This window comes from Oryctolagus cuniculus, chromosome 18 (genome assembly GCF_051225735.1).
Source record: "Oryctolagus cuniculus isolate XC-2025 breed Fujian yellow rabbit chromosome 18, ASM5122573v1, whole genome shotgun sequence".
Classification (NCBI taxonomy): domain Eukaryota; kingdom Metazoa; phylum Chordata; class Mammalia; order Lagomorpha; family Leporidae; genus Oryctolagus; species Oryctolagus cuniculus.
In genome coordinates this window covers 46,407,258-46,430,923 of record NC_142884.1, presented here as the reverse complement: position 1 = coordinate 46,430,923, position 23,666 = coordinate 46,407,258, and the positions used below count along the sequence as shown (strand labels likewise).

The 23,666-nt window shown below is 42.0% G+C and overlaps 1 protein-coding gene across 2 annotated transcripts in view; it reads left to right on the top strand.

The window, feature by feature from the left end:
* The window catches only part of TOX3 (TOX high mobility group box family member 3), a 114,609-nt gene extending 106,069 nt beyond the window's left edge, over nt 1-8,540 (top strand). For both annotated transcript variants that reach the window (XM_070062678.2, XM_051846759.3), the window contains exons 5-7: nt 400-627; nt 2,379-2,459; nt 6,535-8,540. In XM_070062678.2, the coding sequence (XP_069918779.1) occupies nt 400-627; nt 2,379-2,459; nt 6,535-7,320 (1,095 nt within the window). In that variant the 3' untranslated portion in view covers nt 7,321-8,540. The remainder of the gene's footprint in view (nt 1-399; nt 628-2,378; nt 2,460-6,534) is intronic.
* Nucleotides 8,541-23,666: the final 15,126 nt, after the last annotated feature.

Here is a 23,666-nt window from a genome sequence, read left to right as displayed (position 1 = left end):
ATCTGAATATGATCAATGTCCTGAATATTATTTAGGTTTGACATCTAAAGCCTCTGAAAATGTAAAATATTTTGTTTATGGAGATGTGGGTAGCAGAGCATATATATAGCATTGCCTGGTACAAAGTGTTCTGTTTCTCATTACTCATAATTGCTATTTAGAGCATATGTTGTGAATGTATTGAAGATACTTCTGGGCCTCATTAATCAATGTTCTAAATGCTAATCTCTGCTGTCCAGTTAACTCTAAGCAAATTTACCCCTCCCCCAAGGTGGTGGTGATTCATCTGTTGACAATGCTAAGCAAAACCCTTAAAAGAACCATTGTAGAGCTGAGTTAACTTTTACTGCATTCTCTGCAAGAACATCCTAGGCAGTGACTTTTCTTCCTGCTTTGCAGGCCATTGGAGAGAAAAGAGCAGCTCCTGACTGTGGCAAGAAGCCCAAGACTCCAAAGAAAAAGAAAAAGAAAGACCCCAATGAGCCACAGAAGCCAGTGTCGGCATATGCCCTGTTTTTCAGAGACACACAGGCTGCCATCAAAGGTCAAAACCCCAATGCAACCTTTGGCGAGGTCTCAAAAATCGTAGCATCGATGTGGGACAGTCTTGGAGAAGAACAAAAGCAGGTGAGGCAAAGATTCAGACCGCTAGAATGTTCCATGCACCTTTTCCGGGCGCTCCCTTTCACTTAATATGACTGCGTCTTATGAAAGCTTTCCTAAGCCGTGGAGTTAAAACACACAAGCATTTAAGCCCAGACTCTCCTGCTGGATGGATTTCTCGGTCAGGTTAAGGATGCACGTTCACAGTCCCTTCCGAGGAGGTTTGGAAGAAATCCAGGCAATAGCCTGCAAGCGTAAACTTTTGATGATAATCTTTTCATTTTAAATAATGTGGAATTTTTCCCCTTTGTTCAAAAAGAGCACTACAAAGGGATTAGGGCCATCCTGCTTGCCTTTCCATTGATCATGTTTCTGAACCCTTGTGCTATCCTGGTGGGTTTCCAAACTTTGAAGCTGCCTCTGCATGTCTCATTATTATCACTGGGCATTTGAAATTTTATTCCAAGTTCATTTGAAAGCTAGGCAGTGTGAGAGGTATTCAGAGATTAGCCATGCTGGTGGGAGATACTTCCTCAGGGGCTTAGTCTCCTCTCCTTGCCTGCGCAACTCCTCCGCACAAATGAAGAGAAGAATGGGATCCTTGGGGGTCGATCCTCCCCTTGCTCCTTGCATGAAACTCCAATTACCATTAATGGGAGTTAACTTTTCCGTATCCACAGAAGGAAGGGCCGCTATGAGTGATAAAACTGAATAATTGTTCCCGGAATCCAGAGTGGAAAACCCGATTTTTCTTTACAAATCATAAACTTGTTTCATGAACTCATTCCGAGTAGCTTGCTTCAGTGGGATGGTGGAACTATAGGACTGTCCTGTTTATTTGCAGTGAGTGTCACACTAAGAGGATCCTTTAGAATGTTTGAGGAAAATGGGATTAAAAAGAGAAGTATATTTTTATGCAAAAAAAATTTTGAAGCAATGCATATAAGGGAGTCGTCAGAAAGCTCGTGAGGAATGAGTATAATAAAAAAAAAAAAACACCTATGTGTAGATTTTGATTTTTGGAAGACAACAGTATACGCTACTCTTTGAATTCCATTTTCCATGAACTTTTTGAAGCATCCTGCTAGCAGACTGATTTTCTATCTCAGAAAGTTCATTTTAAGGACATGCCGAATCACTGCCCCTAACTTTTAAACTCTGGAGAGAAAGTCGAGCTGTGGGCGAGACCACTGAAGGAGAGGAAGCCCGAGTTACGCTGGACACGCTGGGGCTTGTTTATGTAGCTCGTGAGCCTCCCTAATGGAAATCGCCCATCTTTCTCTATTTCTTTTTTTTTTTCCTGCCACAGAAAGCTGTAGTTGAAAGTCCTGCATCTGTTCTTTTTGTCTTCACACACTTTACCTGTCCTCATTTTTTATTCTTTTATTTGGTGCAGTATAGAAATGTGTGGGAGGTAAAAAAGACATTGGTGGATAAACTCATTACTTTCCATAATTTAAGCCATTTGCAGCAAGGCTTATTATTCTGCCACCTTATTTATCGTCTTAGCACGAGGCCTTCGGCCGCTGCTCTCAAAACACTCTCCGCTGCAACGTGAAATCTTTTTATCATTTGCAATAGTAAACAATTGGGCTTCAGTGAGGGCACAGGGTTTTACTCTGTTTTAATATCTCAGCATGTGTGTGTGTGTGTATGTGTGTGTACGTTTCAAAGTCAATGCCACAGAGACCCACTTTTTATGTGAATTATGTTTCTATGAGCTCATAGCTGAGAACGTCTCCGCTAAAGTGGTGCTAATTGTGGTCTTTTAATAGGTTTATAAAAGGAAAACAGAAGCTGCCAAGAAAGAGTACCTGAAGGCCCTTGCTGCATACAGGGCCAGCCTCGTCTCTAAGGTAAGAGCGCGGGACACAGCCCTCCAGCCATGAGCACACGCGTGCCACTGCCCTAAGAGGCCATCACGACGGCATCTCAAACACCTCAGAAGCTTGTTTAGCCGGCGCCGCAGCTCACTAGGCTAATCCTCCCCCTTGCGGCGCCGGCACACCGGGTTCTAGTCCCGGTCAGGGCGCTGGATTCTGTCCCGGTTGCCCCTCTTCCAGGCCAGCCCTCTGCTGTGGCCAGGGAGTGCAGTGGAGGATGACCCAAGTGCTTGGGCCCTGCACCCCATGGGAGACCAGGAGAAGCACCTGGCTCCTGCCTTTGGATCAGCGCGGTGCACTGGCCGCGGCGGCCATTGGAGGGTGAACCAACGGCAAAGGAAGACCTTTCTCTCTGTCTCTCTCTCTCATTATCCATTCTGCCTGTCAAAAAAAAAAAAAAGAAAAGAAGCTTGTTTATTTCTACTGGAGATTAGAATGATGACACAACAAACATAAGTTCATTTAAGCAGCTGAATCTAAAGTGTTTCCAAAAGATTTGCCGCTCTTTCTATCGATAGGATGTAGCTGCCGAGATATGTTTTGTAGAGCCTCTAAATCTTTCGTTTGGTCAGGGGTTGGGATCATGTTAATGTCTTTTATGTAGACTGGGAGATATGTTTGTTAGGCTCTTTTTTTTTTTTTTTTTTTTTTTTGGGCCATGATGTCATAAATTCTCCAGTGGTTACTTTATTCTAATAGACAGTATTGCATTTTTGACCAAACTGTTCCATATCATATAAATAAATAAACTTCATGATTATTTAAAATCAAGTGTGCTCCAAAAGTACTCACAAATAGTATATGTATTATACATACAGCGTGTGTGCAATGGGCCTGATTATTGTAATATGCAGCAATATCCCAACGCAAATGCTACTCCAGGTTATTAGTATTACCTTGATCCCTAGAGGAGCACGAGCTCTTACGTTATTTTACCGTCGTAACTAATGTTGTCTTTGCCTTCCTAGAATTCAAAAGGCTTTGCGGGGATCACTTGAACTCATACGTTTTTGCTTTTGATGCGCTTCTGGCGAGCAGGGATGCGATTTTATTGTCATTGTTGTTATCTCAAGTACAACACAGGGTCTCAAAGCCCCGTTTTCAAAGGGTTGACTCCCTTTTCTCTGTTCGTCACCTGAGTTGTTTCTTCTTCATGTTAAGCTCTCCCACTGGCAGCTGCTCAGAAGCAAATCAACAGAGGTCCCCCCGCCTTTGTTGACAGCTCTAGGGACCCTTCCCACATCATTAGAAAGAGAAAACATTTATCAGGTCTCTAGCAAAAGCTTTTCTCTAAGGCTCTGGAAGACAGACATCGGACAATATACTGATCTGGCACATTGGCAGTAAACAAGGGATTGGATGGGCTGCAGAGGTTAGGAATTGAGGAATAGAGTGGGTCGTTAATTAGATGGAATGAAGTGAATGGAGAATGTCCTTAAGTGGATCATTTATTCATTCATTCACCCAGAAGCAGGTATAGGTGATCTTTGTGCATTAGGGCATGAATAATTGACCATATGTGGATTTAAGCCAAGAACCAGTTGCTCAAAAGGCATTTAGGAAATAACCACCATCACTGGCTTACAAAGGGTAACTTAAAAGCTACACACTGAATACCAGAATCAGGGTTCAGACACACTTGCAAATGGACTTCCATCACACTGTGAAACCAATAGACTGAATCTAAAAAGAACAAATCTAGAATGTGGTTCAGTTTTGTTGTGATCGTAATTCAGTAAATGCAGTTTCAGTGGCTCCTACACTTACATTCAGAGACCTGGGAGTTAACTAGCCCTTGAGGTATGAATTTAGGATAATTTCCACCTGAACCAAAAATATGCAATAGATGCTAATAGTGTGCTTTTTTTTAAAATTTGCTTATTTATTTGAAAGTCAGAGTTAGAGAGAGAGAGAGAGATCCTCCAACCTCTGGTTCGCTCCCCAGATGGCTTCAGTGGCCAGGGAGTGATGCAGCTGCCTGGATATCTAAATAGAGATGTCTCTTGTGTTTCTGCCTTAAGACTAACTTGGTGATTTAAAAATATTAAAGCACCTAAGAATTATGTGCATGCTCATATGTATTAAACCATATGCGTCCTACTTCACAGGTGACCTAATGGTGTTTGGAAGGTAATTTTGAGTATCTACAGGCTCTTTTTACCCTGAGATTTTAGAGGGTGACCCTCTAGCAACAGGCACCCCATTGAGCTTTTGTAAGGCAGAGAGCTGCCTGCCTATGGGTGGTGCTTTAGGAAGCTCACATTTTTTCAGACTGAAGCTGGCAGAGATGACTTGCCCTTCATTGGGTAACTATGTAAATGATAACTTCTGGCTTTCTTCCAATAGGATTTCATATATCCAAGTCATAAAAATATAGACGTAAACACTTACAATCATTAAAGATACGAATCGGCCACTTAATGCCTGCAAGGTGCCTCTGCCACCCTCTCCCCCCAACAACAAACAAGCAAACAAGACCCTCAGAGGGAAAAACTAGGCTTTAGATCAATTATTCCAATCACTGTTGTATTGGTAAACCTGTTTCTTTTTTGGTGGAGGTTATTTTATGTTTTCAGCATAAAATATAATAGGTATTTATTCAACGTGTTGAGCCCTACATCTGTTGTTTAACTTACAACAGGTTACTCAGTTCCATGAGTATTGAATGATGTCCCAATATCTATGACTTTTTCTATATTTACTTATCTATTTATTTGAAAGGCAGAATTACAGAAAGATAGGGAGACACACACACACACACACACATACACACAGATCTTCCATCCACTGATTCACTCCCCAGATAGCTGCAATGGCCAGGGCTGGACCATGCTAAAGCCAGGCGCTTCTTCCTGGTTTTAAATGGGTGTAGGGGCCCAAGCATTTGGGCCATCTTCTGTTGCTTTCCCAGGCACATTAGCAGGGAGCTGGATTGCAAGTGGAGCAGCTGGGACTTGAACCAGCAGCCTTACAGGATGCTAGCATCCCAGGCAGCAGCTTTACCCACTGTGCCACAATGCTGGCCCCTATCTAAGACTTTTGATAAATTCTGGAAATCTTCAAGAAAAGCTGGCAAATAATAACATTACTAAGGTTGTAAAGTACTTAAGTTTAGTACCTCTGGGGGAATTCAGTTATGTTTTGCTTTCATTCAAGTGAGCCCCATTATAAATAATCATGCCAACCCAGGGCTTTGAAGTTTGCTAGTACTGGTAGATTTCTGGTTGTAGTGCCTGCTAATTAATAAACACAGTTTACATTTGGTCAGTGTTCCCTGTAGGCCTGTTAATTTAAATCTCACAACCTGCACACAGGGTTAGTACCCAATGCCTCCATGTTTTAAATATGGAAGCTTGAGAAAAAGAGAGGTGACGTCACTTGCCCAGTCACAAAGTAGTCAGCTAGTGGAGCTGGATTTGAGCTCAGGTAGCCTCTTTGCCATTGTCTTTCACTACCTGGTACTCAGTAGTGAAGTTAATATGGAATTCAATATTGGGGAATTGTTGCTCATAAAATGTGTATCCGTTATCTCTTGCTCCAATCCTGCTGCGTAACAACCAGACACAAAGCCCAAGCCAATAGAGAAAAGCTTTTCTCCCAGGGAGTACCAGTCAGCTGGCTTGTTCTTCAGGTGTAAGCCTGCCCTTCTGTCTGGGTCAGCTTGCAGCTTGGAGGGGGCTGGACTCACATCCATGGCAGTGAGCTGGCTTGAGAGTCAGGACACCGAGCCACGCGTCTTCCTTGTGCACATGGTGATAGTGGGTTCCGAGAGGGCTGAAAGGATCGAGTGCTCTGGAGGTGTTGGTTTGGAATGGGGACAGTGTCACTGTCACCACATTCTGTTGCCAATGTAAAGGCACGTGGCCAGCCCAGACTCGACGGGTAGGGGACTGCCACTCCACCCCAGGGGAAACTGAATAGGCATGAGCCAAAGGGCATGGCTAATAGGGGCTGTTGTTTAAATCAACTTAGAACATTTTTCAAATACTGAAGCGTTTTAAACACTTGTGTGTTGTGACATTCTGGAAATCTCTGTCCCCAAACGCAGGCTGCCGCTGAATCAGCAGAAGCCCAGACCATTCGTTCTGTTCAGCAGACCCTGGCGTCAACCAATCTGACATCCTCCCTCCTTCTCAACACTCCACTGTCTCAACATGGGACAGTGCCAGCGTCACCTCAGACTCTCCAACAATCACTCCCCAGGTCCATCGCCCCCAAACCCTTAACCATGAGACTTCCCATGAGCCAGCTCGTCACATCGGTCACCATTGCAGCCAACATGCCCTCGAACATTGGGGCTCCGCTGCTAAGCTCCATGGGAACAACCATGGTCGGCTCAGCACCCTCCACCCAAGTGAGCCCTTCGGTGCAAACCCAGCAGCATCAGCTGCAGTTGCAGCAGCAGCAGCAGCAGCAGCAGCAGCAGCAGCAACAGCAACAGCAGCAGCAGCAGCAGCAGCTGCAACAGATGCAGCAGCAGCAGCTGCAGCAGCACCAAATGCATCAGCAGATCCAGCAGCAGATGCAGCAGCAGCATTTCCAGCACCACATGCAGCAGCACCTGCAGCAGCAGCAGCAGCAGCAGCAGCATCTCCAACAGCAAATCAACCAACAGCAGCTGCAGCAGCAGCTGCAGCAGCATCTCCAGCTGCAGCAGCTGCAGCAGCTGCAGCACCAGTCTCAGCCTTCCCCCCGGCAGCACTCCCCCGTCACCTCCCAGATCACATCCCCCATCCCCGCCATCGGGAGCCCCCAGCCAGCCTCTCAACAGCACCAGTCGCAAATCCAGCCTCAGACACAGACTCAAGTATTGTCGCAGGTCAGTATTTTCTGAAGACGCCGTGGCAGGTGGATCGGTGCTCGCCGAGGAGAGTGGCGGAGGAGGGGAAAGCATATTGGCGGAAACTTGTAAGTGGGTGTTGGTTATGCAGAAATGTGTAACAGATCAAACGGTCCTCTCAAGTGTCTATTAGATAGGCAATAAGAACTACAGTGTAGCTGGGTAACACCTTTTAGCTGACTCTAAATCACTTTGTTTTTAAACAAGAAAAGCTGTGCTCTTTTATGTGATGCCTTTTTTTATTTATTCAGGCTATACCTACAATATGTGAATCAAACCGTTTAATGAATCCTGGGACATACTGATGACTATAAACTGGCCTCTCTGAGTCATAGAAAATGGCCTTATTTCTCCAGAAGTGAGTAAGCTGCACTTCCAGGCTATTTGAACTCCTGAAGCCCTAAAAAATAAAAAAGCACAGTCGTAACTACCTGAAATATGAAGATTCAGTTTCATACAAACGTTTGTATGATGTGAATAGTTGATGGCATTTTTTTTGTCATGAAAAAAAAATAATGTAAATCACAGACTTTTGCCAAAGCTCTTATTTTTTTTTCTAAATCTCTCCAGAAAAAAAAATGCAAGTGATTAGATTCATTTATTGACTCCTGTCCACTTTTTATCCGAATGAAACCACAGTATATGTTGTAACAATATCTCTGACCACTGTTAGCCCGCCCTCGTCATTCCAATTAGAAGGAAAGAAATGTGAATATTATATCCCGTGTTTTGAGTGACAAGTTTCGAAAAATAAAAAAACACTGTATTTTTAAAAGGGAAATGCACTTAAATGAAAACAGTTATTACAAAGGTTAAGATTTAAAAAGAAAAAGCAAGAGTTTTTATTATGATGTAATACCGGTAGAATATTTAAAAGGCACACCACATCTGAATAATCAATGTAAATATTTTCTTTCAAAGTTGTAAGTTTTCATATCATGTGTTGTAAAGTTTTCCTAAACGAGGCTTTAACGTAAACACTGGTGACATAAACCATTCATGGCTACGTTGCTTATTGTGTTTTTATGCTGTTTTATACTTTTTTATGAGTTACGATAGCAGCAATTAAGTTGTTTGTATTTTGCTTAACTAAAACAAAAATGCTTTTATCTTGCTATAGAATAAACACATTTCAGTAAAAACTGTGGACTGTATTTTGATGCAATGACAAGGAAACTGTTCACTTTTCAAATAAAATGATATGTCAAATTTCACTTTTGGTTCCTTGAATACGTGAAAGATGGGGAAATGGGCCACCTCCCAAGTTTAACTTGGGCCCTAACATCATCTTCCATTTTCTATTGGAAATCTGATATTCCTGGCTGAGAATTTGGGTTGCACAGCCCCATCACCAGGACATTTAAATACACACATGTGCGCACACACACACACACACCATTGGAAGTCTTTGTTAAAGGCAAGTACAAGGTGAGTATAAGAAAAAAAGCAATCATTCTCTATTTGGGGCTGGAACTAGCTGGCATTGTGATGTTCTTGCCATTAGAACGGATGGTGAATGCTAATTCTTAAGCCAAAATAATTATTTCTGTGCCCATTTCTTTCCCCCTTTTCTTGCTCTGTGGCGGCTCCACTTTGAGAGCGGTGTGACCACTATCCCCAGTTGTCTTGCATGATTAATTACAGCATCTGTCCTGTCAGAAGCTATAATGAAGAGGTCTTGATAAAAATTGCAAATTACCACTGGCAACAGTCTTAAACTGCTTATGATAAAATGAAAATTAAAAACAGCAAGTGTCAACCCTGCCCAGAATCCTAATCTGGAGAGCACAGGGTGTGCATGATGCTGTCCATTGCCGCTATGTGCAAGACATTCAGAAAATAATGGAGCACGTACTCCTCAAAGTTGTTGTATTTCAAAGGATATTTACTGTATGTTGTGGGTTATGAATAATGAATTCAGCTTTCAATATTTCATAATCCTCTCATACTCTGTATTATGTACAAATATTGAACAGCAAGAGATTCTAATTATAAATTTATAGATTTCTTGCTCTAGAAAAATTTATGTCTAAATTGAAACTTTTCATGAGATGTATTAGTTGACAGGTATCAGTGTTCAAACAGTCTTAGAGCGCTGCCTAATCACATCTACAAGAGGGCAATTGTCCTCCACAAAGGACTGATCTGCTTGCTGCAGGCCCATCAGAGGCAGAGCTGATGGTGAGAGATTTGCTGGGAATTGAAACTAACATTACATAACAATAAGAACCATTTTATATTCTGTTGTGAAACCTTTAGACAAATGTCTTCAAAATTAATTGCTAAACTACATGTGACAGTAATTGTGTATTAGTTCTGTAATTGTCATTTTGAAAACCCATGAAGAATTGCTTGGAAAAAAATGTCACTAGTGATAAGACTTAATTGCAAGTGAAGTCTGTTTTCAACTGTTTGCAGTTAGAAGCAGGTGCTGTAACATCTATTAAATGATTTTATAAATCTTAGGTTTTATCACATTTGATTAAATGCTGCTAAGCCGCTGATGGTCAATTCCAGGGGGGAGAAAAAATACTTTAATTACTACAGTTTAAAAAATTAATCACTAGGCAAAACTATATATTTAAAATGTCAAAAGGCTTGAATCATGAAACAAATTCCCCAACCTTGTTTCTAAATTATTTTTCCTAAGATTCATGAAGGTGTATTAAGAATCAGCTTGTGTTTCAATTTCTACATGACACTGGTTTCTATTCCTGAGACTTAAGTAAGTACTTGGTGAACTTTTTTTTTGTTGCAGGTCAGCAATAAATCTGGGTAATGAAAAGTAGGCATGAGAAATGTGGTGTCTGATTAGTGTACACCTGGTAAATGGTGCCCCCGCGCCCCCACCTCCTCTCTCTCTCTCTCTCTCTCTCTCTCTCTCTCGTGTCTCCCCCTGTCGTGTGGACATTATTTTATCACTGTGGCTAAATATTTTATTTACTTATTTTTTGCATTAACCTGTTCTGCCGGGTGATGAAAAAACATACGGAGTTTTCTTTTTTAGCTGACACGGGGTCATTAGTTCCCGACTCAAAGAACAAAAGCTCAAATGCTTCCACGCAGCGTAATTTCTGCAATATCTTACCACCTGATGGAGGTTGGAGGCTCTCTGGACAGATGGATTAATATCTCAAGTTTAAGTAGGAGGCGTCCGCTGTGTCCGTCCATTCATCTGAAGGGTTTCTTTCCCATTTCTCACTTCACGGAGCATTTTTCAGCACTGGACTTCAATCTAACCTTTCCTTCCCCCCGGCCCCAGCCCCCTTTGTTTGGCTTTTGTTTTGCAACAGCTGTTATTATCGTTTTTGGTCAGCTGTGATTGCTGGAGGCAAAATAGGACCAGATGGTGTTTTGCTATGCATGAATGGAGAGTTAGAGGAGTTGGGACTGAATAGGCCAAGTTTGAATGGTGTCTATGCACCACCTGCCTGCCGGAGCTGTGGCGTACACATCACAGTAGCATGATCCGTCTCAGACCTACTAGAATCGGATGGGAAAGTGGAGAGCTGGGGTGGATTTGCCCCATACTTATTGATCTTCCATGCACTAACAGAATAATGCAGTGTACAGTCAATTTGAGTTAATTGGATATGACACAGCATGGACATGTAATCTATCACTCTCACTCTAGAATTCTGGTTCACTGTAAGGATTTTGCTGTTCCCTAACACACACACACACACACACACACACACGCATTTAGTGATAGCAGAAATTAATGGGCTTAGTGGGCACAATTCACAAAAAGGATAATCTGCTGAAAATAGTAGATTTAGGAGGCTGAAGTTTGAGAAAGAGACATTCAAAAATGTTATTTTTATTAGACAATAATGTGAGGTAAAGAAAACCTATCATTCGGATATTGAGAGAAAACCCTCATATTTGAGGTTATCCATTTATAAGAAATGTGCCTTACCAGGAAAACCACACAGATGCACAACCTCCCTAGAATTCTCTTAGAAACATGTAGTTCACCATGTACAAATTTCTCTCCAGCCCCTGAAACAGGGTTGGCTTTGCTGAGTATCTGAATGACCCTCATGGATAAACACTTTCCCTGAATCTTAAGGCAGGAAGCCCCCCGGGTTCCCACTCTCGGAGATTGTGGTCCTACAGGTGTAAGGGCTGTGTGTGTCAGTGTGTTAGGAAACACTGAACCATCCATGAGTCAGATACACAGACAGGCAGCTCTATTTGCCTAAGGCCTTAATTACTTAAATTTGTTTCTGCTACATGCAAAACATTGATAGGTCCCGAAGGAGATGCAAACATAAACAGAGCCTTCTGTGTACCTGGTATGTGTTTGAAATCTGTATCAAAAGTTGAGCAAGACTATCCTTAACTTCACCAGCTTTCATTTTTTTATTGGAGTGGGGAGGGTATCCACCAAAAGGAAGGATTGCTGAGCCAACAAGTGGCATAAAGCAGATGTGTGTGGTTTTAATTTTTATTTATTTATTTGAGAGAAAGAGTACTCTGCTGGTAGGTTCCCCCTAAATGCCCATAGTGAATGGGGCTGGGCTGGAGCTGAAGCCAGGAACCTGGAACTCAATCCAGATACCCCAGATGATAGGGATCCAACTGCTGGAGCCATCATCCTGCCTTCCAGGGTCTACGTTAGCAGGAAGCTGGAGTCAGGAGCTAGAGTTGAGAGTTGAACCCAAGTACTCCAGTGTGAGACATGGTGACTTATTTTAATTTAAGCAAATCAAGATCCATTTAGAAAGGAATTAAATTGAGCTTGGTTAGGGGAAGCAAGGAAGCTACATGGGATTACCGGCATTTAAGAGGCATCCTGAGGGCCAGCACTGAGGTATAATGGGTAAAGCCATGGCCCGCCATGCCAGCATCCCATATGGGCATCGGTTTGATTCCTGGCTGCTTCTGTTCTAATCCAGCTCTCGGCTATGGCCTGGGAAAGTAGGACAAGATGGCCCAAGTACTTGGGCCTCTGCACCTGTGTGGGAGACCTGGAAGAAGCTCCTGGCTCCTGGCTTCAGATTGGCCCAGCTCCTATCGTGACTGTCATTTGGGGAGTGAACCAGCGGATGGAAGACTTTCTCTCTCTCTCTCTCTACCTCTCTACCTCTACCTCTACCTCTACCTCTGCCTTTGCCTCTGGCTTTCAAATACATAAATAAAATTTTAAAAATAAAATATAAAATAAAAAAGGTGCATCTTGAGATTGGGCATGATTTCCATAGGCTGAGTTGGAAGTCATATCCTGGTAGAAGTAGGAGACATCTCCAGCCAAGGGGAGAAGCACGCCTTAGGTTGAAAACGCAGGCACTGGGAAGCAGCGGTAGAGAATCTCACAAAATTGGACTCAGTGCTTTTGTGGAGGTGAGCAGGAAGGGAGTTTGCGAGCAAACGTGTAGGTCTGCTGGGGACTTGTGCGTAACTCAGAAATCACTGAAGATAGCTAAGTAAGGAAAGGGTACTCTGAGTTATCTAATTTTTTAGCAGGGAGTATCCAGTTGACACTAAAAGCTGAAAGAAAAATGGAAGAAGATTCCCACTTGAAAATATATTTCCATATTTAATTACTCACATGCATAGATAAAGGCAGCACTTCCTGTTCCCTCCCACATGCCCTGCTTCTGGTGCAAAAACACACCATCAACAAAGCCAAATCAACTGTAAGGGGGAAAAAAAAGTCTTATCCTTACATTAGTATCAAGAGGGAGATCATTTGCTACATTTCTGCTGTGAAAAGAAAGCTATTTTCACCACTGGTAAAACGTACCTCTTGGTGCTTGAACTCAAACGTGATGAAGGATGAAAAGAAACTCCGGCTTTGTTGCTGAGTGAAACCTCAGGCAGCCCTGGGAGGGATGTTGGTTATGGTCTCAATTTAATTTCAAAGAAGAACCTTCACAGATAGGAAACGTGAAAGTGGGTGTACACTTCTTGGCAGAGGAATAATGCTCTTTTGTAAAACATCTCATTATCTCTCGCATTTGTATAGCACTCTGTGCTTTTCAAAGCAATTTTCTGTGCATGTGTTCGTTCGTTTCCCACTCTACATGGGGCAGGAGTCAACCTCGGAGAGCAGATTAGGAAACTGAGGCACAGATGTGTCTTGTTCCGGCATCTCTTGGCTTAGCAGAGGTACAAGCGGAAGCAGAGTGGGGATTTGCCCACTTTAGGTCTCCTGTTATTTCATTCGTTTTAAATTATTTGTATGTGTATGACATATATGTAATGTATATTTATCATACTTGTATCTGCAATATATAGGTATACATGAGATACTTCGAAAAGCCTGTGGAAAATGGAGTTAAAAGATAGGTTTATGCTGGTGCAAAATAATGTGTAAAATCCGTACATAGGTTTTTTTCATAATGAACATTTTCCATGTTCATTATGAACTAACTCTAAAAAAGCTTTCATGGCCACAGATTTCAAAATTTTTTGTGCAACAAAATAAACTTACCTTTCAATTCCATTTTTCCATGGACATTTCAAAGTACCCCTCATGTGTTTGTACATGTAGACAGGTAGATGACAGAAGTACCTCACAGAGCTAAACAGTAATTAACGTGTTTTCCTCATGGATAGGCAGTCAGTAAACCAGAGTGAGTGTCACCGAACCCGGGTTCTCAATGGGGCATGAAGCCACATGGCACTATTTTTGGTGTGAAGAGTTTCCAGTCTGATTGTTTTCCCTATCACGATCTCTCGTTCTGTCATTATTTTGTATTCAGGCAAACAGCTTTGATGTGTGATAGTCAAGTGTTAGGGCTGCAGGTGCCACAAAAGTGCCGGGGTGTAATATGGTTCTACACATTCAAGAAACAAAAGCAAGTTTTAAGGAAGCTTGAGCTGGGTGGGCATCAGATAGGTGTGGATTGTTAGGCACCATTTATGGAATCCAGAGGGTCACTCCCATATTGAAGAAGGGAAATCAAAGTCAATATAGGGAACGTAGTAGCTTCCTAGAGATTACGCAGTAATGACCTTGCCTTCTGTATTGTGGGTTACCACATACCCCTGGTTAACTGAGACGTGTTCTACTGCACATAGTCATATATCAAAGGACATACATCCCACCTGTGTCCACAGTTTTGGTTATCTTAATTGGAAATGAACAAAGCATGATAACCCCCTTGCATATGATCAGTTGCTAAAATTGAGTAACAATGAACGACAATTCTAAACACGATCACCCAGAACCGTAGGCATGAGCCTTCTGGTGGACAAATATTTGGGGACTTTCATCTGCAAGGTGCTTGAGCAGCTTAGCGAGAGTCAACAGTGTCATGGTTATTTTGAGATCCAGGTCTTAGGTGTATTTTCAGATTTTTGGCCTACTTTTTCCTTCCCATCAGTTCCCCTTGCATCCAAGGATACATTGTTACCCAGAAGGATGCTTCTGATGGCACTCCCGTTATGTCACTGCTGTCACCGCTCTGACTGCAGAGCCTTAAGTTTTCAGTTTGTCACAATGCGAGAAAATGATGCCACATTCTAAACCTGCCTTAATTGCTAATTTGCAAATTTGATACAAGATCTTAGTCCAAATTACTTAGGCCTGCTGTTCCACCCCTCACCCTTGCTGCCCATTCTTTCTTAATCCTCTCCTCTATAATTGGTATTGAGTATGTGGAATCCCAGGGGACAAATAATAGCATCTGAGGAGATTACCTACCCACAGTCCAACCTCTCCTGTGCTTTTTGGTTGCCAAATTAAGACATCCATCGTTGGATGTTTGGACAGTTACCTGGAAGGACTGGCACCATTTTACCCATAATAACATTTTTATAAATTGAGCTCAAATGCTGGCATACCCAGCTTGGAGCTTTTTCATGATGTTCAGAATATGTTGGCCAATGAATATGAGTACAGTCATGGTTCTTCCCTCACAAAACCTAACTCTGTGGGGGAAATGCAGCGACTTTCTGCATACAACAAAGAAAATCATCATTGCTTATGCTATTTGAGATAGAAATTTCTTACCAAAATAAAGACAGAGAGGAAGAAGTTGTGTTCTCACCGCTTATACCCTAAAAATCTTGATTGCTGAGATTACGACTTCCATCGGGGAAAAATTTCAAAATTTAAATATGCCAAAATTTGACAGTGCTGTTTGTTTATCAATTAACAGAAGCCCAGACATGTGTGGCTTGAGCTTCATCAACAGCTAGACACAAAGAAACCAATCAAAGCAGAATGAGTTTTGCGATTAGGCGTTCATTGTCTTCCTTGGAGTTAGTTTAATTCCTACTAAGAAATTTCTGTTAACCCTTAAATTGTGTCTGAAGTTTGTTTATTGCTGAAGAACAATTTGTTTTTTGGGGGACAAAATATGACTGCATGTGCTTTGTTCAATTCTTCTCTCTAGATCGGACTCTCTTGAGTAGATTGAATAGTTATCAACAGAGGCTGGCATTTGATGCAGTGGCTAAGTCCACTTAACCACTCATGCCCACATGCTGTGGCAGAGTGCCTAGTTTGAATCCTGGTGTCTCAGGTTCCAGTCCAGCTTCCTGCTAATGCACAGCCTGGGACATAACAGATCATGACTCAAGTACTTGGGTCCCTGACACCCATGTGGAATATCCAAACTTAATTCTGGGCTACTGGCTTCAATCTAGTCCAGCCCTGGCTGTTATGAGCATTTTTGGGGGAGTGAACCAGCAGATGGAAGATCTCTGTCTGAAGCTCTTATTGCCTTTCAACTAAATTACATGCAAAGAAATAAATTCTGTTTAAAAATAGTTGTTAATAGAAGTTGAAGTTCTTAAAACCAAAAACTTTTCAGAGTTGTCTTTTTGAAAATTGCTGTTCTCTTTAATTATTAAAACCCTTTATGCAGCGGGCAAGCTGCTTTTGGGGATTTCTGTAGGAGTAAGCTGGCACCCAAAGCCTTTACTAGCATTTCACAGGGATTCTGGAAGCACCATTGCTGTTCTACTGTAAGTGCTCAAATCTCCATGGTGTATCCAATAGTGCTAAAAAAAATGTCCTGGAAAATGGAATTTAAAGATACTTGTTTTGGTGCAAAAAATGAAATCCTTGCATATGAACTATCTTCAAATAGTTCATGGAAAATGCATTCTATAGAAAAACTACATGAAGATTTCAAAATTCTTCTGCACCCACGTAGAAGTATCGTTTAATTCTATTTTCCCATGAACTTTTGGAAGTACCGTCATATAGGAAGCGATCAGAACTCTGCAGAGCAAAGTAATTGCACTCCATGTTCAAAAAGCTCTGCAGAGCTGTGTCAGCATTCTGAGCCCATGGGCCCTGATTCCTGCAGTGGGTCTGAACGAGACAGGTAACTAGGCTTTAGGTCAAAGTCAGAGCATAGTCCGAGATTACAGAAATTGTGTGGTTTGGTGGGGAGCCCAAGCAACAGCCATGAAACTGGTCGGCCCCAGAACTAATAAGCTACATTTTGTAAGCCTGTGTTCCTACAGCAACTAAGAGTTTTATGTTTGATACAGATGGTGTTTATATAGAGTACACGGGCTCAGCGTGAGAAGTAGTCATAAAACAGACTGGGGGTTTGTATAATTATTCACAATTACTATTGTATAATTGAATACCATAACTATTATATAAAAATATTTTAAGAAGTAGACTTTGTTCTTACACACAATAGTTCTTAACAATAAGAGACATATGTTGTAAACATCATAACATATTTTGTGGTGTTTACAAACTTACATGAGATTTGGCGAAGTTGCAAATATAGACGGCCAGTTCTTTTTCCCACATCCTTAGAAATCCTGATTGCCCATTCTCATCTTCAGGACGTGGGGAATTTAAAAAACTCATGGAAGATGCATATTATGAAAAACCTATGTATGGATTGCTTTTTTTCTTTTTTTGAAACAAAGTAACAGATCTTCTAGTTCCATTTTCCAGCAAGTTTTGTTAAGTACCCTTGTAGCAAGGTCCCTGTCTAGTCATGTGAAGGATTTCAGAAGCCAACTGCATTGGCCACCTAAATTATGGATGTGGGGTTAACACTTAACCCTACCCAGCGCTCCAGCCTTCACCAAGCCCACAAACGAAAGTTCTGTTGGGCCAAACTGTGGCAGTTGACACATTAGTACAATGTTTACTTTAGTAGTTCTGGATGGAATTAGGGACTCCATGGTGAATCTATAGAATCCAATCATAGTATACATTATCTCCCACATCTTCTAATTGGAAGAAAAGATAAGATTCTGTCCCTTTCTCCCTCAAGTTATAGAAAGAGAAGGAGAAAGAGGAAAGGAAGGAAGGAGGGAAGGAAGAAGGGAAGGAAGGAAGGAAGGAGAAAACAGAGAAAGAAAAAAAGAAGGAAGGAAGGAAGGAAGATCATTAACATTTTCATTGGAACTTCAGTTCCTTTTGATTGCATTTATAAGGCAGATCTGTGTTCATAAGCACAGCAGCTCAAGAGTCGAGTGTAGGAAGTAACATTTCCGGACAAATGATTTTAGTGATACTCTTGTTCTCTAACACACGTGCAATTGGCATGTAAGTCCCTGCAGCCCGACGGCCCTCATGGGTGGCATCTCTTGCTGAACTTTTGCCTGTGACTCGTCGAGGTATTTGCCAGGCTTTGATGCTTCGAGTCGTTATCACAATAGAATCAAGGGGTTTCCAATGTGCACTGTGTTAGCACTGAGCAGGGAAAGGCATCTGTGTTGATGCCTAATACAGAGAAGCATGTGCCAGCCTTGGAGACCATTACTCTTGCAAACCCATCTCCTGTTGTCATAATGATGGTGCCCTTGAATATTTACCTGCTAGGTAACAACAAACAGGACATCTTGTGCCCGAGCTGCCTGGGAGAGTGAACACAAGCTCCCTTTGTCATGTTGGAGGCCAATACTTAATGTTCCCAGCCGGGACTGAAACAACCTGCTCTTGATCTGGTTTCCAAAGGGAAGGCTTCCAAATGTCCTCCTTGGCCCTGGAGGAGGGAGGCAGTGAAGTATGGCTTTTGTGACTTTACGCCTGAGTGTGTAGCTCCAGCCTTTCCGAGATTCTCAACTGTCCTGCTGTTTCCTACACCTGGAAGACGGCCAGGGATGCCTGCGATTCAATGAGAGGAGCAACACATAGAGCAACTCCTGGTTCAGGTTCCCGTGAGAAGGACTAGGAACACTCAGTGAATAAGGATGCTTGGGGCTTTGCCTCCCTGGGACTGGCCTTGCTCCCTGTAATTGACTTTCTATCACATGAACATATGCACATGTATTTATGTGCTGCTGAGTTTGGCCTATATATTGTAACTGTTTATGAATGCACAGCTCCCCCAACCTAGCTTAATTCTACGGTACAAGCAGCCCGAGAGACCACTAATAAAAGGGAACACTTGTCTTTTCTGACATTAACCTCAGCACTTAAAATTTTATTTCAAACACCCTGGCTTCCATTAATAGCTCACTGTGAGTGCATTATCTATTAATTATTCTCACTTTTCCATGTTTGCAAATGTTTTAGTTTTTTCTATAAGCCTATGAAGAAGAGGATCTATTTATTTGACTTCTTACCCATATTCCCTCATCGCATTGGCTCACACGTGGGCATCATTTACCCCATCTGAGGCATTTGCTCTTGCCTTTAGCCAGAAAATATTTCCATCATGTCTTCTTTCCTGGAGTTATCTTCTGATGATGGATGCAGCTTTACTAATTCAATAAGTATTTTGATAGTGAAGAAAATATTGCAAATAAAAATAACTAGAGAAGGGTATGAAAGATCTATAGGTGGTGAAATGCAAGTTTAAGTACAGTAGTCAAGGGAGGCTCGTTCAGAAAGTATCAGTGGGCATAGGGAGGAGCTGTGCATCTCTGGGAGAGCATCTCAGGCAGAGAGAAAGGGAATACAGGGGTCCCCTGGTGTTTAGTGGGCTTGAGACATAACAAGGCAGCCACTGTGGCTGCAGAGGATGGAGGAGGGAAAACCTAGTATGTCCAAGGGGGAGGCAGGAAGCCTGGCTAAGTAGGGTGGTGGTTCTCCATCCTCACGGTGGATCCCAATATCTGTCCATTCATTTCCTTAGGGGAAATAATGATAATGTGGTTATGTTGGGCAAAAAAAGGAGTTTTTAATTTGTCAAACCATATTTTGATATATGTATAGGTTGAATAAAATGATGCTTGAGATTTGCTCCATAATAGTATAAGAAGGGGGAAGTGAATGTGGATGTGCAGGGGGCAGAACTGGCTATGGACTGAGATGTGTGAGGGCTGGGTTATGGGTACATGGAGGTCAATTATCTATTTTGTCTTGCTTCTGTGTATATTCAACATTCTCTATAGCAATAATGTAAAAAAGGAGAAATTTTTTAAAAATTGGTAATTGGTTTGGGGTGCAGTATCCACATTGTGTTGCTTGCTTGTCTTAAATCTCTCCAGGTTTTGTTAATTTGCTATTAGTGTGAGTACTACTGGCTTTGGGTCTTCTAGGTCATTAGGACTTTGGAGTTTATTCTGAGTGAAAAGTGGAGTCACTAGACAATTTTGAGTGGAATAATGACACAATCTGGCTTATGTTTGAAATGGATTATTTTGGCTGCTGGGTTGGCAGTAATCTAGAGAGTAGCAAGGGCAGAGACTGGGCGATCCAACCAATTATAGACCAAAGTAATTGCAAAACAATTCGCTGAGGGCTGTGACAAAGAATGTCAGGCACACAGCAATGCAGGCAAAGAAGGACCTTCCAAAATGTGCTAGGTTTCTGTACATTGAAAATATAACAGTATTTCAGCTCTTGAATGGAATAAAGTGTGAGAGAGCAAGATGAGCCAAAGAAACTCCCACATCGTGGGAAAGTCATTTGTCCTTAAAAGCTTTGCTTTCCTTTGCTTGAAACAACTAATGATGCTGTTACTTATTCAATCTTTTCCTTAATTTCTGATTTTTTTTAATGAGCAGGCCTAGGAAGGAGACCAGGATAGAAAGAAGGGAGAAACACTCTCGGGGCAACAGACAGGAACCTAGCATCTCATCTTGCACTGTAAATGTACTGGTGGCTTTGGAAGTCCAGAGAAACCAATTAAATCACCATCTTCAGAGTCAGCTCTGTCATTTTCCCATATGATGGAATTTTACAGGTTGAGAAGCACAGCATTCCTCGTCCCCCTGGACTAGTCCTCTCAGATACTGTCCCCAACAAATCTTGGTTTAATCCACAGCAATATATTGCAGCTGTGTTCTGAGAGGTCCTGTGTTGGATTTAGTGGGGAACAAATGGCCCAAGATAAAACCTTTGCTCTTGGAGTGCTTACATTCTTCTCCCTGTTCTTGAACTAACCACTTCACTTTAGTGACTACACAAACACGTAATGGTGATCTAATCTGTTATATGATCACTACTGCTTTTTAACACAGAGTCCTTGTCTCATACAATGTTCATATTCCCCTCTCTACCCAGGTGGGTCCTCAGTCCATACTTAAACATGTTGGTTGGCTGATATCCAGGTAATCTTTATGTGAAATCAATAGTACATCATGTATCAAGAGTAGTGCATTTCCTAACAGTTATTGTAGGGGATGGCAAGATGACCACAAGTAATCTGACCGAACCTCTACAACAGCTTGGTAGTTGTCCAGATGGCACTTACCAAAAAGAGAATTAGAAGGGGAAGATGAATTGTTTACACTTCCCTGGGGCACATAAAGGCATCACAATGTTGACCAAGACTCTTAGTACTGTCTCAAGCTTAAACCCTTTGGCACAGGCCCATCTGGGAAATGCCAGACTTGACAATGACCCAGCTTATCTCACCTGCAAGAAAACTCTAGCTCTGCCTCCCACATTGATCCTTGTCATTGTATCACCTCAGGCCTTTTGTATACCATTTGATATACAAAACCCTTTTTATTGCTGTAAGCAGAAACTATTCTGCATATTATGTATGAATGTACATTTTCTCTGTCTTCAGTAACTTGGAAGGACAATGCCTTCTACTTCTTTATAAGCTTGCAGCAGGTGCTCAATAGAGAGTTTTTAAAGAAACAGATTTAACAAAATGCATTATCCTGTTCATTCCCGTTTTAATTAGGACTCTGAATTGCAAGAGATAAAAGCCCAAATCAAATTGGCTTAGGAAAAAATAAGAGAATGTATTTGCTTGTATAACTGAAAAGCCCAGGGACAGGACTAGCTTCATGCAAACAAGTCATTGAGACTCATTTTCTCTGTCTTTTCTCTGACTTCTACTATGTTATCTTCCTCCTCAAGTTCCACCCAGTGATTCCCACAAGCCCAGTGCACAGCATCATCACTCCCAGCATTCCAGCAGGAAAGAGAACGATCTCTTCTTTCACCATCTCAGGAAAACCTCAGAGTTAAGCTGGTTATGATTGGATCTTGTGCCCAAGAATGAACCAATCACTGTGGATGAGAGGAATGTACTAATCTGATTGATTAGGTTCAATTTACCAGTTCATCTCTGCAACCGAAGATGGGTTTAGCTCATTCAGAAGTACATGGACTCAGAGCAAGCACAGGTGGTGCCCTATGGAAAACCGGAGTCCTGTTGCCTAAGAAGAATGTGCAGATGCAGGGTGGCATTAACAATGCGTGTGGCATGCTTCCTGCCAAGGAAACTCTCAGAGAGTTGGCTGATATGAACCATCTCGCAGGAGTCTAGGAAAAGGGAAACTTGCTTTCAATACATGCCAAAACAATTGGTTCTTTAGGTTTGGGGAATGTTTTCTCTTATTCCCTTATTCTGCCTTTTATGTGAAGAAGTTGCCTAGACTCAACTCAAAGAGTCTTACTGTTCAAAGTGAGACTGTGAGAATTACCTTTTGTTTGGATTTCCCATCCTTGGTTTCACGAATGCAGGAGAGAAACTCTCCTCTGTGAGATCCACCACACATCCACACTGCACTTGCCTCCTCTCATTAGCTTCCCTGTGTGGCTGTTGAATAAATGATCGAATGTGGGACAGTACTTAATCTTCCTAACAATAGCCTTCCAAACATCCAACACTGTCAGATGCTTTTCTGGCATTTGAAAATATGCCTGCAGCAAAACCATCTATTGAATTTTTACTGTGACTAAGACCTTGTGCACAAAGAAGGCTATCTGTTAAGCTGCCATCATTTGGCAAAATCAGTCACCATGGGGCCTCCTGGGGGAAGAGCAGAAGACATGGAAGGGAACCCTACAAAGCCAGCCAAGAGGGGAGTGCTGGGGCTCTCCCACACTTGTACGCAAGTTGGATGCTTTTCACAGAGCGCAGGAGGGATGCACTCCAAGTTGGGAATATTTCAGGGTGTGAGCCTGGGGGTTGGGAACAAGGGGTGGCCCTATGTAGCATAAGTGATATGCCAGAGGTAGCATTTGTCCCTATAAGGCTCTATGTCTTGGATTCTTTCCATTTGTCCCATACAAACCCCTGATCCAAGATGGATTTCCACTGCATATTTCTTTCAAATTCCCAGAGCAGTTGCATTTCACAATTTAAAACAATGATTGACATAATATTTCAGAACTCCAAATGAGTTTTAAAGATCAGATGATACAAATCTACATAGCTTTGGCTCATTTTATTGGTAATAGATACCACTTAGCAGTGGATTCCCTGATTTCTCCTTCTCTGTCACAGGCCCCTGATACATTGGACAGTGGTCCTCTAACTCCAGCCTTTCAGGGGTTAGTTAGTGAGCACCGAGGCAGACACCTGTCCCTGAGTGAACCAATCAGATTATCCGTTCCTGGGATTTGCCAGCTGTAGCTGAGCCTGATGGCCAATGGAGTGAAGTTAATGTTATAGCTGTCTGCCATGTTTTCCAGTCTTTTCTGTTAAATATATAATGTTCCAGGCTCTCAAAATTCTGATTAAGCATATCTGGGCTGGACCCAGGTATCAGTGTTATCACAAACACCCCGAGGTGATTCCTATCATTAGGACAATTTGGAGAACAGTTGTTAGAGAGGGCCTGGAAATTTCCACTACTGGGTCTCCATGAATGACTTGCTCTTCCTTCCCCACATCCTTGCAAGTGTTCAACTCTTCCTTCCATCAAGAAGGCCACTAAATTCTCTTCTGTTTTTAAGTTTACCAAAGTTGAATTCCATTGCTTGTAGTGAAATACTACTAATTTGAAACAATATTGTTTCTTGAGGGACCAGAAAGGGTGTTGCATGTTGGCATCAGAAGAGAGAAGAAGGCATAGATGAGCTAATTGAGCCACGAGCTGGTTGGGGAAGACCCTTACTATACTATGTCCCAGATTTCATTTGCTCTGGGAAAGAAAAAAAAAAAGATAACAGTAAATGAGGGATTCTGACCCTTTCAGAAAATGAACTATGTGACCTATTATTATATGCCTGACGCTTTATTTTCTTTCTATCATTCCATTTTCAGAAAGTA